Source organism: Podarcis cretensis (assembly GCF_951804945.1).
Source record: "Podarcis cretensis genome assembly, chromosome: 1".
NCBI classification, from domain to species: domain Eukaryota; kingdom Metazoa; phylum Chordata; class Lepidosauria; order Squamata; family Lacertidae; genus Podarcis; species Podarcis cretensis.
Genome location: NC_137170.1, coordinates 15,495,796 through 15,513,205, shown reverse-complemented (window position 1 = coordinate 15,513,205; position 17,410 = coordinate 15,495,796). Strand labels below are relative to the sequence as shown.

The 17,410-nt window shown below is 42.9% G+C and overlaps 1 protein-coding gene across 8 annotated transcripts in view; it reads left to right on the top strand.

Annotated features, from left to right (window-relative positions):
- The window catches only part of MARK3 (microtubule affinity regulating kinase 3), a 69,371-nt gene extending 52,281 nt beyond the window's left edge, over positions 1-17,090 (top strand). For 2 of the 8 annotated variants that reach the window (XM_079990557.1, XM_079990559.1), the window contains 4 exons: positions 5,886-6,143; positions 9,493-9,519; positions 14,650-14,694; positions 16,489-17,090. In XM_079990557.1, coding sequence (XP_079846683.1) covers positions 5,886-6,143; positions 9,493-9,519; positions 14,650-14,694; positions 16,489-16,834 — 676 coding nt within the window. In that variant the 3' untranslated portion in view covers positions 16,835-17,090. The remainder of the gene's footprint in view (positions 1-5,885; positions 6,144-9,492; positions 9,520-14,649; positions 14,695-16,488) is intronic. The other 6 variants (XM_079990558.1, XM_079990561.1, XM_079990560.1 and 3 more) reach the window with 3 other exon arrangements.
- Positions 17,091-17,410: the final 320 nt, after the last annotated feature.

Below are 17,410 nucleotides of genomic sequence, written 5' to 3'. Positions count from 1 at the left end.
CCAAAACGGAAAACCCTTTCGTCTAGCGGGTTTTCCATCTTGTGAGGCGTTGTCTTGCGGGGCACCACTGTATAGGGTTATAAAGGCCAGGACTAGCCGCCTGAGAAACAGTTTCTACGCAAATGCAATTCTGGTTCTAAACGCAGCATAAGGGGTTTCTACAGTATAGTGTATTTTAAAATAGGGTTTTAGAGTTTTTAGGGGTTTTTGAATGTTTTATGTAGTTTTGTAGTAGTTTTATGTAGTTTTTATGTAGTTTTATGTAGTTTTGCAATTTCATTGTCCTGCATGGGACAATGACAATAAAGATATATATATCGTATACCCATTTGCACAACAGAAATTCCCCCTCCCTGCATGACCCTTTCAGATCTGATCTAAAGGGTTGGGGGGGAGCCTGAAAACACTTGGGGGGGTTGGTTTCCACTGCACAAACAGATGTCCTTGTGCAAATAGGGCAACTTTGTCAGAAACAGTACAAAATGCATTTCTGATTAGTCTCTGATTGCAGGCAGCCTCTCGGTTTTCTCAGCTTGGGATTCACTGCTTTTCCCCCACCAAGCATTTAAAAAAAAAAAAAAAAGGCTGAGTTGTTGCTCTGCAGTGCAGTAAGACACCAGCGTGACATGAAGAAACATTATAGGAAACAAATTAGCTCATTCTTGTGGATGACTAAATTGCCTGTCGTCTCCCACCAGGGCCTGTAATCCACTGGAGAATATGCAGCTCAGACAAAGGAGGCGGTGGCAGAAAAGAAGCAAGAAGGGCAGTTCACTATGACAGCACAGTGAGAAGTAGATTTTAAGATTCCTGGGAAGGCCTGTAGTTTCACCCACACCCGTGGAGGATTTTATGTGTGCATGTTTAACGGCACAACTGCTTTGAGTGTCAGTTGTGAATGTTCATATAAAATCCAGTGTGCAGAGTAGTTCAAGGTAAACTACTTACATTGTGGCAAAGGTTAACAGAATCCTGCACGGTAATAATTTGTGCGGGACCTGTGTAGTCACATAAGACCCCTGGAATTTGATATTTTACTTTACTAGTTCCGAATCATGCAGCTTCGAACCTCTCAAAAGAATGATATCTGCCCTGTAATTTTTCAAATTGGAAAAAAAGTCAAAGTGGATGAAATACAACTGGTTGTGTTTGAACTGGCTTTGGCAGGTCACTAGGTAGTTCAATAACGGAGGTTATTTGGAGGAGAAAAGCCTAGTATATTTTTGTCTCTGAGGCTGTGCAAAGTAGGTCGTCTTTTCAAATTGGACACACTTGTCATTGATTGTGTATGCCAGAGACAGAATGTTTCCTTCCAGTGAATAAGGATAGGAAGACTGGTCAGTATTTGAAAGATCTGCAACTGGCACGATTGGAAGAGCCTGCCTTTTAGACTCGCTCTTGTCTCTGGCCACCCATAACCTTTTTGTTTCTGTAGTTCTTGGCTACCTAGAACACCTGGTGGCACTTGCTACAGTTTACATGAAGAATGATGCATATTGCTAAGGCATAAAAAACTTAGATGAGTCCTGCTGGATTAGACCAAAGGCCTATCTGGTCCAGCTTTCTTTTTCGGCACCCAGTTGCCTAAGGGAAGCCTATAAGTGGAGTAAAAACGCAATAGCACTGCCCTACTCATGATTCCCAGGAATGGGTATTCAGAAACATAGTACTTTTGATACTGGAGGTAATATAACCATCATGACAGTAAGAGCTGTGTGACAGTGGAACAGACTCCCTCAGGAGGTAGTGGACTCTCCTTCCTTGGAGGTTTTTAAGCAGAGGTTGGACGGCCATCCATCATGGATGCTTTAGCTGAGATTCCTGCACTGCAGCGGATAGGACCAGATGACCCCTAGGAAGCCTTCCAACTGTACAATTCTGTGATTCTCTGACTCTATTACTACTACCCATCAGTAGTCTTTTTCTGCATGAATTTGTCCAATCCCCAAGTTGGTTGCCATCTTTCAGTAGTGAATTCCGTAATTTAACTGCGCCTAAGAAGAGTCTAGTGGGACGCGGGTGGCGCTGTGGGTTAAACCACAGGGCCTAGGACATGCTGAACAGAAGGTTGGCAGTTCAAATCCCTGCGATGGGGTGAGCTCCCGTTGCTTGGTCCCTGCTCCTGCCAACCTAGCAGCTCGAAAGCACGTCAAAGTGCAAGTAGATAAATAGGTACCGCTCCGGCAGGAAGGTAAAGACTCTCCTCCCTGAAAGAGAGGGGAGTGGTTGTGGACGGGAGCCCGAGCACCGCTCCTAGCAGGGGGCGTTGCCCCCTGCCTCCAGCTCACCTGGCTGGCACTCACGCCCCCCCCCCCCGGTGGCCGTCCAACCAGGTGCCATGGGGGGGCGTGTCCAGCAGCCTTTATGCTGCAGTGCCAGCCTCCCCCCCGGCCTCATTTCTCTTTGTCGTCCTGGGCGGTGGCCGTCCAACCAGGTGCCATGGGGAGGCGTGTCCAGCAGCCTTTATGCTGCAGTGCCAGCCTCCCCCCCGGCCTCATTTCTCTTTGTCGTTCTGGGCGAGTCACCCACCCTCCACTCCCTTTGAGTTAGGGCTTAGGTCATTGGCCTTGCTATGGACCTTAGGTTGGTCGCCCCGGTTGCCCGGGGGGCCTGGTAGGAGTTTTTCCATTTGGCATTAGGCTTTTTGGTTTTTTCGCCTACCTCGTAGCAATCGTCACAACTTTTTGGTGGTATTGGTGGGTAGGTTAGGCATTGGAATAATGTGTTGTGGTGTGTCGAAGTGCTAGGTGTGGCCATCGCCTATGCCTTCAATTTCTAGGGGTATTCCGTTAATGGAATCTGGCGGTCGTGTATTCCGTCCGAAGCCTGCTTGGCGGGAGGCCATGGCACGACCCTCGGTGACATCAGGGGTGAGCCTATAGTTGGATTAGCATCAACAGGTGATGAACCCCTGGTGAATAAACCCACTTGTTTCGCGATCCAATGCCTAAGCCAATACCTTTTCATTGCTGTAATCAATAAAGTTGTGGCCTTTTCTAGCCCATTAACCTTATATCACGTGTCCCTGTGTCTTCATTTTACTTCGCAGGGGTCGGGTCCTCGAACCACAAATGGTGTTTCCGTGTGCTGCTCTGGTTCGCCAGAAGCGGCTTAGTCATGCTGGCCACATGACCCGGAAGCTGTACACCGGCTCCCTTGGCCAGTAAAGCGAGATGAGCACCACAACCCCAGAGTCGGCCATGACTGGACCTAATGGTCAGGGGTCCCTTTACCTTTAAGAAGAGTCTATCCTGCTAATTAATCACTGTAACAGGCAGTAGCTAATTTAGAACATTAACTATGAACTGGAAGTTCTTGGGTGGAATCTTAGCCATCCATGAACCTGGCAGGAAGTCCCATGCCATCCGTCCTCCTCCGCAGTTCTACACTTGTAATATGGCCCTGGATTAACATGCCTTAGTCAGGATGTATTTTGTCCTCTGCTGCTAAGGATCATAAACGACTCCTTTCTGTGGCAAGCTAATTAAAGAAGAATTGAGCTTTCATATCTTTTTGAAGACCATGTGCAATTTCGGGTAGCAATGGGGTGCCCCCCCCCACTATCTCAAGCCCTGCCATCTGAATTCCAGCCTTCAGGTGCAGGATAGGAGGAAGGGAGCAAGAGCATTGCAGGATATGGGTCTGAAGTGAGCAGTGCTTGATTGATTGTGAGTAACGCAAGAAGTGAGGGATATGTGTGCAGTTATAAAATACATAACTTGTGGGGTGTGAAGATTTGGCCGAAAACACTTGGTCTAGTACTTTTTCCCCAAGCGGGGGACTCATAAACAGCATTTTCAGTCTTGTTGTAATCTCCTTTGTCTTGCACCGTCAGGAGAAGACGGCGTAGAGACTACAGTTGCATGTAACAGTAAGCCATTGTTTAGCAGTGTGTGTATTAAGGAACAAAGTGAATGCTAACCACAGTTCCAGTTCTGTTACTTGAACATAGCCGGAAAAGCTTCCAATCCACTCCTTGTTCTAAATGGTTTAGTTTCAGCATTGCATGCAAATGTGGTCAATGAGTTCCCTTTTGACTGGAAAAACTATAGCAGATTGCATAATTTTTAATTGGCATAGGATAAGTATTTGCTTAGGTTTCACTACTGCAGTAGTGAAATGGCCTTGTTGTTGCTGTTGTTGTTAATAATTTATACCCCACCTTTTCTCTGTTTACTCAAGGCTGCTGACAGATTAAAAACAAGAACTGCTAAAAACATAGAAAAAGCAATCATGAAAAACAGTTAAACATTGGTAAAACTAGAACTATATACATATATGAAACCTGTTTAAAACATGCAAATAATTACAGTAAGAACAGTACTGGGCCAGCCATTTGTATAGTTAAAAGTAACTTAGAGAAGGAAAGAGGCTAATAGTTCAGAGGTAGAGCACATGTTCGCATGCAAAAGATCCCAGATTGAAGCCCTTCCATCTCTAGTTAAAGGTTTTGGGTCGTAGGGCTAGGCCTGAGTTCCGCTTGAGACCTTAGAGAGATTTTTGACATTCCGAGTAGACAGTACTAAGCTAGATGGACGAACAGCCTGCCTCTCAATAGAAAACAGCTTTATATGTTTGTGACCAGCAAGGAAATGTTTCCCTAACCCGTTGTGAACTTGGTTGTGCATATGAGAGTTCAGTCTAAGTTGGAAGATGTTTGTGGGAGAAAAGGTGTTCGCTTTTGAGTTTGCATCTTTGTCATTGGTCCGTCATGCTATTCTTTCTGCCTCTGCCTGAACCCAACCCCCCCTCGCAGCCTGGCTGAAATGTTCGCTTGTGCAGCTAGCCCTGATACAGTTTATACTACATCCTCCACCAGTGTTCGGCTGCGATACCAGAAGTCGATGTCCATGTCGGCTTCTGTGCATGCGAAGATGATGTTACCTCCAGTAAACAATGGTGCAGATAACTTCAGGTCTATGTAAGAAATGCTAGCATTGTTGTGAAACTAACTGGCATCCATTGTTGCTTAACTCTGCGCTAAGGAAATTCTAGTTCTAGATAGTGCTAGAAATTGATGCTACCTAGAAGGTGTGTTCTCTCCCTGCCCTCCCTTTCTCTTTTGGTGGTCAAGGTTGTTTGTGCTGTGATCCCTTAATGAACATCTTGAGTGTCCTTTACTGCTGTCCAAATTCCTCCAGATAATGTAATATATGTTGTGATTTTGTATAGCTTTGGAAAATATTAAGAATTAATATTTTCAATTAGAGTGATATTCTGGAAATCTATTCTCAGATTATCAACATAGAAAATACTCAGTTCCTTTCTTGCAGTAGGGGTTTTGTTTTTGCCCTGCAAACCCAGGTTTTTAGATCTCCTGTTTGCTTCTAGAGTGTTTGTGGGTTGTTTTTTTTTTTTAATGAATCATTTATGTGCTGCAGTAATGCTCCCTCTAGATTGTAATCTATAAACCTTGCTCTGTACCGTATTGTAGAGGCACCTAATGCTCCTTGTAAACATGTACAGGCAACTCTTCATTTACTTGCGATCTATTTGTGTGCGAGACCCACCCCAGGGTCTCCTCATGAGGTGGAGGGCTTCTCTGTGTGAGCTGGAGGGGCAGTGGGACTGTCTCAGCTGACTCTTGGGAAGCATTGATTGCTGCTGTGCTACCCCGCACATCAGCTGTTAGGCAGTGAAGCTGAGCAGCTCAACAAAGTCCTGCTGCCCCTCTGGCTCATGAGGAGACCTCTTCAGGCTCTGAGGTGGGTCTCCTCACAAGCCATTAGGACTCTCCAGGGTGCTCCCCATTTGATGCGATTTTGCATATGCACCTAGGAGTCTGGCCCAGAACGAAAATGGGGAGTCACCTGTACTCTATTAGCCTTGTAGAGATTTGAGTTTCTGCGGTGGAATTTTTAACTTAACCCGTGATCTTATTCCAGCGCTATTCCTGATCAGAGAACTCCAGTTGCTTCAACTCACAGCATTAGCAGCGCAACAACACCTGACCGTATCCGTTTCCCAAGAGGAACTGCCAGTCGCAGCACTTTCCATGGCCAGCTTAGAGAACGGCGCACTGCCACTTACAATGGGCCCCCTGCATCGCCCAGCCTGTCTCATGAAGCAACCCCACTTTCGCAGACACGAAGCAGGGGCTCCACTAACCTGTTCAGTAAATTGACTTCAAAGCTGACGAGGAGGTATGTATTTTTTATTTTTTAAAAAAAATACATAATTTTAGCAGAAATTTGCTTGGCCCAGTTATTCTCCATATCCAAGAACTTAATCTAACCATGCTGCAGTTCAGCTTTTACAAGTTTAATATTCACCTTCCAAGTGGTGGGAGTTTCAGTTGACATACATAGAACTTAGCTTTTAGTATTTGCCTTTTATCAAACCTATATACACACTTCTTCAAAAAGCAATGTGGTTGCTCTGGTGCTGCAGAGAGGATTGTGGTTTGCATTGTTAATCTACAAGACTGGTTACTTAAATTGTGAGGGGCGGGAAAGCTAGCTTAAATCAGCCCATCTTTAGAAGGCTAGGCATATCAAGAATAGTGGCCTGCAGTAATGATGAACAGTGTAATTGGCTAATAACTGAAGTTTTCCCTTGGGAAGTCTAATCAACAGAAGCCCACTTCAGCCCTTTGCAAGAAGTAAGATTTTCTTTCTCACTCACTTGCTAGTATAAGACCAGCTGAACTTTTCAGGAATTCTGACACTTTGAAAGTTTATCTACTCTGTGGCGTCACGTACTGTTGGTTAACTGCTGAAGTATACCCAGGAGAATGCGTAGTCAGTATTCCATAGAAAAAACCCCTAAAACCCTAGCTTTAGACTCCTCAGGATTTAGTGATGCAAAGCTTCCTAAAGAAAACAGAAGCAGATGGATAGCCTAGGTACTGGTGTGCAGGGTTGCGACTGCTAGTCCCAAAATGGGAAACTGAGAAATGTAAAACATGGTTCCAAACTTAATCACATTTGTATTTTGCAAGTAAGCTTTCACTTGCTTAAGAGTTCCAACTTTGCTCTTTCCAGGACATGCTCCGGAAGCAGGAATGGCCTCATAGACATCTGTCTGTGCTCAGAACAGTGTTCTTAACATGGGTCTCTTAGATGCAGTTTCCTATAATAGATTCATGCATACCACTAATTAACTGAAGGGTGCAGAAAGCCTTGGGGTTGATCCAGAGGCTGCAGCTGGTGCAGAACCTAGCAGCTAGGTTGCTTGTGAGTGCAAACGACGGCCAGCACGCTTGTGGGATTCGCACTGGCTGCCAGTTTGCTACCAGGCCAAGTTCATGGTGTTGGTACCCACATATAACCCCCTGTACAGCTTGGGACCCAGTTATTTGAGTGACAGCGTTATACACCCAGTAGATCACTGCGGTCTGCAAGAGAGTCTTTCCTGCAAGTTCCGAAGATCTCAGAAGCCCACTCAGCAGTCACTTGGAGCAGGGCTTTTTGCGTGCCAGCCCCTCTCCCGTGCAATAACATTCCTGTCGAAATATGACAGGCACCCACTATCCGGAAAGAATGGAAGGCATTTTCATTGCAGTAGACTTTACCAGTAGGATAAATTGATCTTTTACCATGTGTGTCCACTTGTTAAAGAGTTTTGGTCTTGTTTTTAATTATGTATAAATCCCACTGGGATTTAGAAGGCATTAATAAATTAATTATAGTAGTAGTAGTAATAGTTTGGTTTCAGAGGACGTTTTTATGTAGAGAGCCCCAGTCCTCAGCATCTCTAGCTAAAAGGGGTCTCATGTAGCAGGACTGGGAAAGAGATTGACTGGAGAAGTTCTCCAGGCTCTCAGGCCAGATGATGTGACAATGTCAATAACTTTTGTGTGTGCTTCGTTGTGACACAGCGCTCATTCAGGAAAACACTGATCTGTCTTTCTGTAAGCCACTGTGGTTGGACCAATGAGATATATATTTTGCTCAGCCTATTTCGGTTAATGTCCTTTTACCATTTAATACAGCCATATATATTTCATCCTTGTCCACACTTCACAGATCTCACAGCCTTTGCAGGTCTGGTGTCTGTATGTCATCTGTCATGCATTTTTTTTTTTTTTTGTGGGGGGGGGTGTTTCCATGAACTCTTAAGCCTCACTACCCAGCTTCACAGGCTTTCCAAAACATTCAGAGACTTCACTTTAGAAGCAACTTAGCTGTTTCAACTTAAAATGATTTTTGCAAGGGACTTCAAGTGTTACAGTGCCTTGCCTGGTTTGTCATTATTTCCTTTTGCACTTAAGACACGTAAGCGATAATTGGCGCTGTAATTATTTGCTTTTCACACCTTGAATAAGCTGTTTTGTTGCATCAGCAGTTTGCAGTATTTGTGTCCTTTCACAATGTGATTATAGACTGAAGTTTTCAAACTTCCATTCTAGTTACACTGGAAGTTTTGTTGTCACTAATAGTTCTGTTTTAGGGGCTTCTGGCTGCTGTAGAAATTAAGCATTTTCCTTGTCTGTGAGCACAAGGTCTTGCATTCCTGTTCTTCCTGTGTGCATTAATTGGAAAGGGTTATGAAGTCACATTCAGCTTAAGTTCTGAGTCCTGTTCCTAGAAGATACTCTATTTCTGTTCTGTTTTTGTTTTTTTGGTAAACCCAAGGGCTTTAAAAGTCACCCTTTGCACACAATGCTAAACAATGGTTTAGTGTAACTTGCTGGACAGTAGAGATTTGCTGCAAGCCTCAGGCTTGGGTACTCCATTTCCTCCTATGCAGCTGGGAAAAAAGGAACTTAAGTCAGAATTTAATTTAACTTCCCACGAAACCTAGTTTGCTGCACTAGTCAGTTTCTTTTTAAAAACTAAAAGCCAACTTAAAGCCATAGGTTATGAAGTGGGCTTGCTTAACTACAGTTTGCTTTAAACCATTACCCCTGGCTTGTACATAACAATATCAAGTTTTATGGAAAGCAAAACTAAACTTTACTGAAGTTCTCCCCACTGTCCAGGAGGGGAAGAGGAGAGCATGCATGCCCAACACAACTCTTATTTACCGTGAACATACAGTGGAACCTCGTGTTATGGACGGGATCCGTTCTGGAGGCCCATCCGTAACACGAAACTGACGCAAGCCAAAGTGCTGCCTCTGCACATGCGCACGGTGAAACCTGGAAGTAACCTGTTCCTGTACTTCTGGGTTGCCACGGGACACAACAGGAAAACACATAATCTGAAGTGGACGTGACATGAGGTATGACTGTAGTACTAAAGCATGTGTCTACTTTTCATAGACAACTGTAATATAATTTGCCTTTACTTGGCTATCAAATTCAGAAAGCAGAAGTGATGTGAAGGATTTCTCATATGTGCAGGGGAGTGACTGGGGAAGAAAGTGTTGAATTCTCCTTAACACTGAAGATCCATCCATCCATTCCAATAACCATCATGTATTTCCAGAGTGAATTTGAAACTGTTTCCGTATTTCATTGAGTTAGTCTTATGTGTCTCGCTTGTTGAGTGGATTTTCAAATTTCATACCAACACATTTTAATTATTATTTTGGCTTAATTTCTTTTAGAAACATGTCATTCAGGTTTATCAAAAGGTAGGATTTTACTTCTATTTTCAGAACCAGCTCTCGCAATTAACATTGAATTTGGCTTTCTAGCCTTGGTTTTTCTTTAAAACAAATTGAAACAAAACTAAACTTTCCGCTGAGAACTAAATACTCTTCACATACCCAAGATAAGTAAAGAAATTCATTAACCAATGAATAATCCCTATGGATCTCTGGCACCTGAATAATAATGAAATGCAAAGCATGTCTTATGCGCTCTACTTACTTTGATAGTACCAAAAATAATTTTGTTCTTTATACTAATACACTTAGCATGCTTATGGTTGAAAAATGATATGTACAGTAATATTGATTAAAAGTGTAATACAAAGGTAAGTAATTCTCTACTTGCTTTATCAATCTTAATTTCAGCTTAAGAGCCATTTTAATTTATTTGCCACTCACTGGTGATAATATATTTGGAACCTAGTCCTGGGTTTTTACTTTTTAAAAAATACAAATAATACCCTGAAGATCTATTGAGACATAGTCAGAACTATAAACGCCTCTCTTGTTAGCAACATGCTTGGTTGAGTTTGCATTCATGGTTCTGGAATGGAGATACATTTCTCAGCAGTTTGATGAAGAGAGCATTGTCAGGCAGCATTGGGGGTAAGGATCTCCACTGTTTGCTTGGTATTCATAGAAAAAGTAGAAGTAGTTACATTTGGCCTGCCACATTTGAGAACCTGCTGAACAAGAGAGATGTTTGTATGTTAAGATAACAGTAGACCAGGCAGTTTGAAAGAAATTGAAGTGCAAGAAATGGGTAAGTTTCAGGCCATCCTGCAGAGATAGCATTGCGCTTGCTACACATGCGGCATTTGGCATGTGAATTCATAGCTTGTGGCAAGGAGGGAAAAATGGTCCTGTTCCCCCCCCCACATAGTTTTTGGTTTCTAAAAGAAACACCCCACTATGCGTACGAGTGTTGGTCAATTCAGAGTGTCTCTGCTATTCACAGCGCTGCTGGCATTAGAGAAATGGCACAGCTCAGTGGTAGAGAACTGGGCCCAAAGTAACACAAGGAATTTCAGTAGGGGCAAAGCTAAGGTTCTGCACTGTAAGCTTTGGCACCACAATTTAACAAGGATATTGACAAGCTGAAAAGTGTGCAGATGATGAAGGGTCTGTAAAGCGAGCCTTATGAGGAGCGGTTGAAGGAGTTGGGTGTGTTGAGCCTGGAAAAGAGAGACTGAGAGGAGATAGGATAGCCATCTTCAAAGAGCTTAAGGGCTGTCGCATGAAGGATGAAACAAGCTTGTTTTCTCCTGCTTTGGGGAGGTAGGACTCGGAACAGTTACAAGAAAGGAGATTCCAGCTGGACACAAGGAAGAACTTTCTGACAGTAAGAGCTGTTTGACAGTAGAACAGACTCCTTGAAAGGTTGTGGGCTCTCCTTTGGAGGTTTTTAAGCAGAGGTTGGATGCTCTTCTGTCTTGGATGCTTTAGTTGAGATTCCTGTATTGCAGGGGGTTGGACTAGATGATCCTCAGGGTCCCTTCCTACTTCACCAGTCCATGAATCTAAGGAACACAAAAAATGTGTTTGCCCACATCTGGAGTGGAGCCTTTAACCAGGGCGCAGTAGTTTTCCAGTTTAAGCTAGAGTTAAAGTGTACGATCTTTGGGACATATTAATAGGTTACCCAATGGCAAAAAAAAGCTAGAGCCCAGGCAGTTTCCATAAAACCTGTTGCTGTATCATTGATTTTAAGTGTCTGGTTGTGTGTTTCATCAGCTGAGAGGCAGTTAAATGAACCGCAGCAGCTCCTAAAGTGTGTTGATCATTATTCAGAGCTTTGAAAGTACAGAAGTGTCTTGTGATGTCTCTAAATAGATAAAATCCTATTTTGTCCTCTAAGGCTAGGTAAGACATCTCCACAATGTCAATGCATTTTCAGATGTATGGTCACTTACGGAACTTTCATTAAAGTTGGACTGTCTCCAGTGACCACCTGTGGTTGCTCCCATGCTTTTAGGCCTTTCCCCCCTGCGATATCTGCTTTTTCTGTAATGGATACATAACATTTGTGGTACCCTGGTTTGTGATATGGCTGCATTGAATGTTTTATCACTTCACTTATTTATGTGCATTTAACCTGTTCTGTTCATATTTTGAATCCCCTGAAAGCCCAACCTTAGCTGGACTGCTCGACATCCTTAATTTAATTTTGCAGTGCAAATCTGATATTAGTGCACTTTATCAAATTTCCTCAAGGAAGCACATGTCCCCATCCCAATAGTTAGCAGATTATGAAACCAGTGGTTTGTTTACAGTGCAATAGACCTGCAACATATGTGGGGGTTATGTTCTGAGGATAGTGCGTAAAGCCAAAATAGTGTGTCGTCAAAACACATTGGGTGCTAATGGCAGGTAGGGTGCCAAAGTCCGTCCCCCCCAGATGACCACCCCCTTTCCACTCCCTTTTTAATTAAAAAAAAAATAGTTTTGCCAAGTGCATAATGCTGAATGCACACAAGTTTAATGCTCATCAGTTGTGAGCCTACTGCTTCCTTCCCTTCCACCACCATCCTAAGGATGTCCATCTACTTGTGCAATGGAAACCCACTTGCATGGATTTCGATTTTTCTTCACTGCTCAGCAGGATCCCTAACCTTCCAGAGGACATCGGGGGGGGGGGGGCTGCAGGGACAAGAGAAAAGGAAGCACAAATAGATGCTCACTCTCACTAGGTTGGCTTTCACCCTGTATGGCCCAAATGTGACATTCACTTTTTGAATTCTTCAAGAATCCTTTTTATTTCAGAACGTTACCATGCATATGACACTCACACACTTTCATGCATGCAAGGGAATAATTGTACTGTATAGGTGAATCACAACTGAATTATCAGATGAATTTCATTCTGTAGCCCTCTCTTTCTTGAAGCCATCCTGTTTGTGCAACTAGGAAGTGTCTCATGAAAGCCATATGTTCTTCTGGGGACTCATTGCAAATATTTATGTGCCATGAATTCTGCCATTTTAAGAACGTCTCGGTCACTCTTAATCAAGTGGACAGGAAAGGGCCTTAGCTCAGTGACGGATAATCTGCTTTGCATGTGGAAGGGCTCAGGTTCAATCGCTGGTGTCAGGGAACTGCCATCGGAAGAACAGGTGGTGGGAAGGCTCCAGGAGAATAGGAGAGACACTTCAGCAGAAGAGGGAACCAGTAGGGGGAGAGCAGGAGCTTCAAGGGAAAGGGAGTCGGAGGGGAGGCTCTGGGATACTTCCAGTGAGAACAGTGAGGAGGTATCAGGAACTCCTTTAAGGACCCCCACCCCTCGCCGGAAACTGTCACGCAGAGAATCCAGGAGACGCATTTCCGTCAAACAGCTTTTATGTTGGAAACGTTTCCGCAGACGCCCACTGTCAGATTCTACCAGCGACTGACGGAGCCATGCCAAAGGGCTCCGCTCAAGGCAGAGCTTCACTACACTGAGTGAGCTCTGAGGGATCAAGCTTTTTACGCACAAGCAGCTCATTATCCCACCACAGCTGGCATCTCCTGACACCCGTCTAAAATCCTGGAGAGGTGCTGCTGCCAGTTGGTATAGATAATACTGAGATGAATGGACCAGCGGTCTGACTCAGTAAAAGGCAGCCACCTGCATTTCTGTGATTGGGTGCTTAATTTTTATCTTGAAGCATGTTCAGTTCTTTCTGTTACGGAAAGATTTTGAACAGCTGGTGCATTTACTGGTACAAATTCCCTTTGTATAACTGGTTTGACAAATCAATGGATTGTGGGATAAGATGGCAATTCAGTTTTTCATTACTGGATTCTGACTATTTCCGGTATACCTCGACTTTCTCCATGCATTCGTATTGCCATTCAGAAAGTTCAGCCTGTGTTCTTACCCTCCATTAGAGTTCAGTAGCTCTATTGCTCCAGCATGAAGTAGTCAGTGAAGCTCATTTGGAGATCGCAGCCAAATTCAACATACCACATAGTCGTTTAAATCCCTTGAATCCGAGTTTGTTCCAGTTGCTTTCTGTGCCGTGGTGGAGAAAAAGGAATAAAATAGAATCCCTTGCTGATTCTTTCCTCCGTTCAGCATGTTCTGCTGAACAAATGAAACTACAAATTGCAGAGATGAGCAGTAAACTTTTTACAGAGGTGTGGATATACTGCAATTTGCTGGATTTATCGACGGCTTATTGTGAATATCCCTGGGCAGAAATTTTTACAGAGCTTCTGCATTCCAAGCTAATCAAAAGTCTGTATCAAATTAACACAAAACTCTGTAGAGGGCAACAAGGGTGGTGCTGAAATTGAGGATTGGGGTAAGGTCTGTGTGAAGCATTTCCATTCCTTCTAAGTGCTTTCAGTTCAGCATTTGTGATCAAAGCTAAGGTGTTAAGTGGAGCAGAACAGTGCACAGGAAGGATTTCCCATTCTTCTGTTGCATACCTACCCAACTGCTGAAAATCATATGTATCAACAGAAGTTGGTTTTAAAGGTCTTCACATTTTCTTCCCACCCTTCTCTGCAGCAGTTCAAAAGTGCCTTGCACTATTTCTGTTTCTTTCTAAAGGTTTATTCTTGACAGGTAAGGCAGAGGAATGCTAAGTGAATGGAATTATGCAGTGGTGAAATTTCTAGCTGGAAACTGTCTTAATATAGGGGAAGCAGTTACCAGCTGATCATGAGATTCGTCCATTTATATATAAACTGAGAGATAACAGGCTGGACAGTCTTGAAAATATACTATGATGGGCCTGGTCTGGTATACCTGAACTGAATTTCTAGTGTTTGTAATTTATTCTTTCTGCCTGCCTAACAGTTATGTGAGCAGCCCAATGCTTAATCGGGCACCATTGTTGCAAGTCCTTTCTGTTGTCACCAGAATCTTCAGCTGTCTTCTTGTAGATCAGTGTACAGCCCTAATAGCAAACGTTTGAGGCTTCCAAATATATTTTATTTGGACAAAGGCATGTTTGATATTCTGAGTCTACTAATCATTTGAATGTTTAAAGCCAAGCATCTAATTGCAAATGTAAACTGTTAAGTGAGATGTTGCTATGCAGTGTTCTGCCAACTTTTATCCATACTAGTGTAAGATTTGTCTTCTCTTTCCTGCTTTCTTTGTGCTTCGGCATTGTTTTCATTGAGGCTCCCAACTGAATATGAGAGGAACGGGAGATATGAGGGATCAAGGTGAGGGTAACTATTTTTTGCTTAAAATGTTAACCTTAGATGTTTTACACTCTTTCCCCCCCCCCCTCCACTCCTTCGAGGGATGTAAGCAGTAGGACACTGTTGGTGGTATCTGTAAAACTTAACGAATATGTAAAACTAAGATTGCCTCCTATACTCAAAGCTGTGATTAAATCACTTATATTACATGATTCTGACTTTTCATGCATACACCCTGACCAAAATCTAGCCTCTCGGAGCTATGCAATGACTATTAGATTGTAGCTGAGAGAGCCAGTTCAAAAAGGAGACTACCCCAATTAGCCTGAAATTGTCATTGAAAACTCTCTGCCTTTGTCAAGTAGAGAATGGGAAAATATAAGAAGAAACGTTTTTTGCCTACAGTAGAAGACTTTTCTTTTTTATTACCTTTTAGCACAAAGGCCAGATTCATGTGACTAAGAATTAATCACAGAAATGTCTATAAGAGAGCCTTGGTTTTGAATGGTGGGCTCGTTTTCCTACAGAAGTTCTGGGATTTCATTAACATATATGAAAACCTGGATTGAATTATGCTGAGATCCTGTTAGAAAGACTCAAATACTGAATTACGGAATAAAGTGCTGCTCCTGTCTTTGGACACCGCTTGAAATTATTACCTCTGGAAGTATCTTTATTGTGTCTGGTTCTGATTCCATACACAAAGCTTAACACTACCAGACGCCTTTTCCCCCTAAAACTTGGTATCTGCCTGCCTTCAAGGAGGCAGGGCTGCTAATTCACAGGTTGAAGTAGATATGAAATTCTAGAAATGCCTGTGACTTCTAATTTTTTTCATAGCCCTTCCAAAGGGGAAATTGGGACGGGAAGGCATCAATATGGTGACTTGTGTTTTTTGTATATTTGATACAAGCGTGTTTTCACCCAGCCCAGGGAACTGCTGGCAGCATTCATTCTATGGCTGCTGGTGGAGCCATGCTTGCTGCTTTCACTAGATCACCAGGTTTGATAGTATGCTTCAATTCTAATCACCGTAGTTGAACATTTCCCCGTCACTTACAGCCCCTTCCAGTTTTGTCTGCAGAGTTTATTCATTTTAAAATAAAAGTAGAGGTTAATTCTATGATCCTCCCTGGAACTAAACTTAAAGGGCAGTTTTTAAACCATAGTTATTACTACTTGAATGTGATAGTTTAAAAAAAAAACTGCTCTCAACTTGTAGGAAAGTGGGAAGTCAGTCTGAAAGTCCTCATCTGCTTCCAGCAAAGTTAGGGGGAAAGGGGTCCTAAGGGATCTTTCACATGTAACTGATAGTGCCCCATGTTGGGAAGACTTAAATCGTGACATGCAGAGTTCTGCATTAAAAGTCCCCAGCACCAAATTCTACATTTAGTGTATTATGCATATTTGGCACTCCATGATGATGGGAAGTGGAAGATGATTTGCAGCAGAGAGAATCAGTGTCCTGGGAAAAGGTTGCATCTTTTTCACATCTCCCCCTCCGAAACTTGTTTTTGTAAGGGGAGGGGAAGGAAACCTTGGAGGTGAGCGCCACGTATTTTCATATAACACCCCGTTGGCTTGAGCTCTATTGGGCTTTCCCCCTAATTCAGATGTTGCTAGGCACTAATTCAGATGTTGCTAGGCACTAACGGGAGCTTTTAATCGCAACGGGGCTTGGTAAGCAGTTGCCGGTGAGCATGCTTAATGCATGCTGCAAAGCCTTTTACTAACATAATGGCTTTCACTGACATAAGAACTCGGAAAGGAAACGGGCTCATCTGGTATGAATACTAAGGCTTCGTTTCCTTTCAGCCGCAACGTGTCCGTTGACCAGAAGGACGACAACAAAGAAGCCAAGCCCCGCTCGCTACGATTCACCTGGAGCATGAAGACCACCAGCTCCATGGACCCTAACGATATGATGAGGGAAATCCGGAAGGTCCTGGACGCCAATAACTGTGACTATGAACAGAGGGAGCGTTTCTTGCTTTTCTGTGTCCATGGAGACGGCCATGCAGAGAACCTCGTGCAATGGGAGATGGAGGTGTGTAAGCTGCCAAGACTGTCGCTGAACGGAGTTCGCTTCAAAAGGATATCGGGAACATCCATAGCTTTTAAAAACATTGCTTCCAAAATTGCCAATGAATTAAAGCTGTAATGGGAAGAGCAATCAAGTTTGTAAATTTAAAAGTAGCAAATTTCAAGTGTTTTTTTTTTGTTTTGTTTTTTTGAGAACACCAATGGAAATGTATAGAATAATATTTAGGGCAATAATTTCTGCATCTTCTGAATCATGATATTAAAACTGTTGAGACAAGCTGCTGAGCTGGGAGGGAGAATTGGACTTTTTATATATATACATATATATATATATATATATGCACTACAGCATTAAAGTTGCCTACTATGTAAAATATTATTCCCTTCTGCTTTATTTCCATTGCTCCGAGTCTTGGCGAAGAATCTGAAACACACAAATATATACCTTTGAATATTCCTCTTGTTTGTGTGGATGTGTGAATGTACCGTATGTGTGTATAATTATAATATAAAAAGTATTATATGTAAACCATTTAAAGCATTAGAGCTGTACTGGTACCTCTTTTTTGGGCTACTTTTGGTGCTAAAATTGAAATGGCCAAGATGGAGACACTTAAGAATACGTTAAACAAAGCTAACGAGGTCACCAGTAAATTCAGGCTTTGCGATTCACTGCTGTGTTTAAGAATAGTAT